The sequence below is a fragment of the Triticum urartu genome, chromosome 4 (genome assembly GCF_003073215.2).
Source record: "Triticum urartu cultivar G1812 chromosome 4, Tu2.1, whole genome shotgun sequence".
Classification (NCBI taxonomy): Eukaryota; Viridiplantae; Streptophyta; class Magnoliopsida; order Poales; family Poaceae; genus Triticum; species Triticum urartu.
Genome location: NC_053025.1, coordinates 598,451,629 through 598,457,628, shown reverse-complemented (window position 1 = coordinate 598,457,628; position 6,000 = coordinate 598,451,629). Strand labels below are relative to the sequence as shown.

Below are 6,000 nucleotides of genomic sequence, written 5' to 3'. Positions count from 1 at the left end.
ACCATTCGCCTGTCACTCTAAATAGGCCTGGAAGATTTTAGCTCTTGTTCGTAGGCCCGGCCCATGTAAAACCTACAATCAAAAGAGTTGATATGATGCCCTTTGGATGTCTTTTACCAGTTCCCCAGTCAGGGAGCACATGGGAACATTATCAGGGAGATTAATAGTAGGTCTCAATTATTTAATTGTATGTCTTCCTTTGAAGGCCGGGCTGCTAATAGCGACGCCGATAGGTAAGCCAAGTTTTCACATTCTCTTGATCAGGGGTGACATGCCTAGTTGGTCCAACCACATGATCCATTTTGTATCCCACATCATGTGCATTTTGAGCAATAAAACTTTTATACCCCTAAAAAAGTTCCCTGCAATAAAGGAGTTCCTTTATATGCTGAAATAATGATAAAGATCAGATAACTTAAACGTAGTAATGTGACTTACATTCCATCCACAATGAATGTTTTTTAGCATTTCACAAGTGACCGTCTATCAACGAAAACTTTCTAACAATCAAAGTATTGTATTCTAATTACTAGGCTTATCAGAAAATATTATTTACAGGAGAGAGGCGTATTAGAGCCCAAGCTCTGGTGGGCACTTTTTTTAAGAAAACAAAAAATAAAAATTCGTATTTGGAAGTATCAAATAATTCTTACAAAATAAAATCTCATTGCGACATACTACCATGTGAGCTGTAAAAAAAGACACATTTATGAATTTTCAAGCAAACAATGTGCATATTGTTTGCTGTTTTCAAATCCATGTAATTTTTTATGCACACATGTCTACAAATGTGTAGCATATGATAGTTTGTAGGTACATAGATCATATTTAAATGTACATGTCAAAAAAGTCACAAAAATTAACACTTCAAATATATATATTAAGAAAAACAATAAAATGGGCTTATTGGAGCCCAACATCCAAAAGCAATTTTCAGTATTATAGCATAAAATTGTTTGTGTATGAGGAAATGCGTTTGCACATTAATCATGTTTAAGGTGCCGCCATAAAACATACACTTGATTAGTTTCATGAAAAAAGGTCTATTGTAGAATTCTTTTTTTTTTGCAGGATAGTCTATTGTAGAATTCTAAATACAAAGGATTTGACACATGATTGCAACGTCCTGCTCATTTGAATCCTATGAGATTTTGATGTGTTTAATTGCATAATGGAAGACGAAGGATATTTTACAAGGGATTTGGGTGGATCCAAATTTTTGACGAAACGCGATGTAAAAGAACCCTTAAAAACCTTACAGTGTTGAATCATGTGAATCGAACACGGGATGTAGGAAAAATCCCTTAGATTTTAATCTTCCTAATTTCTTATGAAGATCTTTTGAAACAATGAGGCACCTAAGTAGCAACCTAATTGCATCGGTTGATATCCCATTAGCACACACTAGCTAACTGTCAAATGGTTCAACATCAATCGTGTCTGACATATACCTTACACCCACCGTATTCTAGATTTTCATAAGTTTTGATTTGAGTATGGATAGGGGAAGGCAAGGGACATTTGATTTAGTTGAGGTTTTGGTAAGATGTGATTTCGGTATGGGTAGGGGAACACAAGGAAAGTTTTGATTTAGTTGAGGTTTTCGTATGATTTGATTTGATTGAGCTAATGTGGAACGTGGGGAGGGGTGACGTATAGGAGGGGGAACCAAACAGGGGAGGGACAGGGGTGAAGGCGAACGTACAACGACCAACTCTCGTTCCCCTTTAATAGTAGAGATAAAAAAAGGTGAAGACAAAAAATCAATATTGGATATGGATCAGTGACATGTCTCTTTTTCTAGATTGACCTACGAGATACAAACAAACATAATACACTAGATTAGGAGCTTACACATCTCAACCATTGGCGGGAATTTAAGAACGGTTTCTTCTCCATCTTAATCAAACAACAATTGAAATATCAAACTTGATTTTGTATTTGTTTAAAATCATATTAAGCATGAGGTGGAGCACCCAAAGATTTCAGTGGATGCTCTGTAATCCTTAATATAATTTTTAATGACACTTCACGACGGCCCCTCTCATGCTCCGAGACCGATTGTGGGCGGCAAGGGATATGAGCTATTGAACATGGCGATGATCTTTTTATAGCCATGGGCGGAGGGGGAAATGAGCGGGAAATGTGACAAAAATGGCCATGGGCAGTTGACATGCAACGGCTGCCATTAATTGGCACACAGGAAAGGATGGGCCGCGCGGGATCACATCCCGCGTGAGCGGTCGATGGATGGAGCGCCCTCCAAACCAATGCCCCATGGCATCTAAATATGGAGGCTCGTGTGCTGGATTTGGAGCATCTAAATATGATCCAAAACCATATGGAGACCTTTATTTGTTTGAGTTTTTGTTTCTACTTTTGCAGCTTTTTCATTTTAACAAAAAGGCCACAAAAGCTCTTAAATAGGGGCTTTTTCTTTGGCTTCTAACTTATGAATCAATATTGTTATATGATGGTATAAGCCAAAATCTAAAACAAAAAAGCATGTATTTAGGAGTTTTTTCTGTTTTTTTTTGTCAAAGTGAAAAATCTACCAAAGCAGAAGTAAAAGTCCAAACATACAGGGCCGAAGGTTCCGCTAGAGTGATCTTTTCGGTCAATATATTAGTGGTTATTATGGAGTCACACCACAGCTTCCCTTCACTAGAGCATGAGCTTGCATAATATTTTCTTCGTCCCAAAAGTCTTGTCTTAGATTTGTCTAGACACGTTTTATGTTGAGCAGCTGGTTGCCCAGATTATAAGTTTGACACCGGATACTCAATAAAATCTACACGTCGTTGGTGTGAGAAGCTGTAGTGCTGCACTAGCGAGCGCTGATGTGGACCGATGCTCCACCTTGAGCAGCCTTGGGCGTCAGACTGGACGAGCGACGACCTGGCACCAAGCACTTTCCTTTCCTCCTCGTTCCCACGGACCGACGGACGGACGGACGGGGCCGACAGGAGGCACCTCGTCGCTCGCTCCGCCGATCCGCTCCCCTCCTCCTCCGCGGCCCTCACATGGAGGAAGCCAAGGGTACGCTCTGCTCCGGTTATCTCGCGGGTCAGATTGCTTGCTACTCTGTTTTCTGCTCTGCTTAGCTCAATACTAAGGAGGCGGGATTTAATCGCCAGTACCAAAACAGCCCTCGGGCACTTGTTTAGCTCCAGCTCCTCCGTCTGTTAAATCTGGGGATTCCGGCCATACAAGAGAGGGACAGCATCTTTTGTCTGCTGTCGTCCTGCACGATCTTTCCGAGTTCATGAGGATCTTGTTTGTTTATGTGTGCTAATTTCTCTCTACATTCCATAAGTTGCTCCACCTACCTAGGTGCTTTACTTTATTTTTATTTATTATCATTCTACCTTTTGATTGACTAAATAAGTCCCGGCTTATCTCTGTTAGTCTCTGCAATTGGAGAAACACTGTTGAAGAGAAGACTGACTTGTTTATGCTTTTGCTTCTTTGAACAGCCGCGCAAGATAGGGAGCACAAGTTCTTATCGATAGCGGTAGAAGAGGCCTACCGAGCGGTCGACCGTGGCCATGGGCGCCCATTTGGCGCGGTCGTGGTCCGCAACGACCAAGTAGTGGTCAGTTGCCATAACATGGTTGTGAAGAACACCGATGCAACCGCCCATGCCGAAGTTACTGCAATAAGAGAGGTGATTGAGGTGCCCTGTGGGCAGAGGCTATCCTCACCAACTACTTGGTGCTTGCTGTTTATACATTTTTGGTTACTTAGTGTGTTTCTATACTTCATTTCCAATCAATGTTTGGCCGTTTGTGTCGAATAACCGGTGTTTCGCGTTCACTCTAGGCTTGCAAGAAGCTCGGGAAGATCGACTTGTCGGATTGCGAAATGTATGCATCCTGCGAACCTTGCCCGATGTGTTTCGGCGCTGTTCGTCTATCCCGGATCAAGGTTCGCCCCTTGCTCTAGCATTCTTCGTCTGGTAGAGTATAGCTTAATTTGTTAATCGACAATCAATCAATCAAGCTGAATGTTACAATGCAATGCAGAGGCTGGTGTATGGAGCCACGGCAGAAACTGCTATTGCCATGGGAAGCTGCTACCAGAACGCCAACTTGGAGATAAAGCGAGTGGATGGGAATGGAGCCCTGCTTGCTGAACAACTCCTTGAGAACACCAAGGGGAAATTCCAAATGTACTAATTGTGTAGATAAAGACGACATTGATGTGATTTCACACCACGGAAGCCCTTGATGCTCAGAAAAAAATAATGCAATTGTCAAAAAAAATCTGTCATTGGTGATGAACTACAAACTGTCAAATAGCATATATAACATGTGATTCTGATTTGATCTTGCTTAATTCTGAGATACTAATTGAGGATACTAACATGAACATGTACAAAAAAATATCAGAACTACAACTAGTCTGTTTCGCATGAAAATTGTCAAACACGCTTTGGGAGTGTGGATTTTTTATACCCCCATACCAGTGTACCCTCTACCTAGATAATTCAGTTCGCGTCATGATTCGTGTTATCCTTGTATAGAAATTTTTCTTTTTTGTTTGTTGCTTCCAAACAAGAGAACATTTGACCTTGAAACTTTGCGGATCAACTATACACAAGTGTTACTCATTGTACAAGGTGTTTCTGATTCTTTTTATGAAACATAAATTTGTCAAATTTCAAATTTTGAATGAATTATATCATTCTTAAAAATTCATGTTGTGCAAAAAAAAAATCCAAAAACTTTTCTGCACATAACAATAATTGTGTGATGTTGATCTGCGAAATTTCGAGTTCTAATGTTCTTTTATTTGGGAGAAACAAAAAAGAAAAGTTTTTTTGCACGAACTTTGATGCAAGAATGGACAATGGGGATAAAGATACATTGTTATGGGGGTACACCACAACTTTCCCTTCGATACAAAGATGAACGTGTAAAAGAAATCATTTTTTTAATTGTTTGATATTGTTTTGAATTTACTGTTCACCCAAGAGGATATGCTCATGAGAGCTAAAACGTCCAACCAGGTGAGGGAGTCGGACAGCGATGGGCCGAGCGCCTGCGGTTCCCAAAGAGGGACGGGATAGGCCGGCAGCGACGGACCATATACCCCCGTCCCTGTGGTGACTGAGGATGACCTGCTCATGTTGATGGCAGAAGAGCTGCTCCGCGGTGTCAAGCTCGTGCGTCATGAAGGCCTCCTCAGCATGAAGAGCGAAGTTTGCTGGCCGACAACAACGAGCGAGAGCCCCCCGTGGTTCCTAAGCCTGCGCTGCTAGTGCTGATGGTGGATGAGCTTCTCCGTCATGTCGAGTGTGCTTGCCGTGAAGGCCTTCCCCACGACGAGCGGCGTTGGCACCGCCTATCAGGTTCCAACTTTGTCGGGGACAAACATGCGAGAGAGAGGCGGTGGTCAAAAGTGAGAGTGATTTTCTGTAGGCCAAGCTCCATGGCACCCCTTATCCTCACCCTTCCAACATACCTTTGAGATTTATGCCAGCCAATTAACTTACTACATGAAAGTTTCTCTTTTTCTCTCTCAAATGAAACAACATACGGATGTCAAACTTTGTAGGTCAAACAAACTTTAGAATCTCAATGGTGAAAAAACTTTTAGATTTCTTGGTCCGAGAAACTTAAATATACAAAAATGAGATTATTTTTTAGTAAAAAAAGCCATTTTAAGCATTTAAGATGCATGAAAAAAACTGATTTTTTCCATACTGTAATTAGAATGTTTTGTTGCCCTGCAAAGTTTAAAGTTTATATGTTCGTTTGTTAAGAGAAACAAAAAAGACAAAAATAACTACACATATCCCCATGCAAAAAAAAGGCTAGATAAGGGATACCATGGAGTTGGACCTCCACCATAACTTTCTAGAGGTGGAAATGGGGAGCAACAATGATAAGAGGATCCTTCAGATCTACACTACTCTTCATTAGCGGCGGTTACTGTTCTGCTGTGCTAGTCCTTTGGGCCTTAGCACAACAACTTCTCGATTGTCTACTACAAGTT

The 6,000-nt window shown here is 41.1% G+C and overlaps 1 protein-coding gene across 2 annotated transcripts; it reads left to right on the top strand.

The window, feature by feature from the left end:
• The first annotated feature begins 2,823 nt into the window (after window positions 1-2,823).
• LOC125553017 (guanosine deaminase-like) lies at window positions 2,824-4,338 on the top strand. Of its 2 annotated transcripts, none has more exons than XM_048716754.1 (4): window positions 2,824-3,039; window positions 3,477-3,667; window positions 3,823-3,927; window positions 4,026-4,338. In XM_048716754.1, exons 1-4 carry the CDS (start codon window positions 3,024-3,026, stop codon window positions 4,176-4,178), a joined length of 465 nt encoding a protein of 154 aa, XP_048572711.1. In that variant the 5' UTR covers window positions 2,824-3,023; the 3' UTR covers window positions 4,179-4,338. The 2 variants fall into 2 exon arrangements, with proteins under 2 accessions (XP_048572711.1, XP_048572710.1); XM_048716753.1 differs by having other exon boundaries at window positions 2,832-3,066.
• The last annotated feature ends 1,662 nt before the right edge of the window (window positions 4,339-6,000 follow it).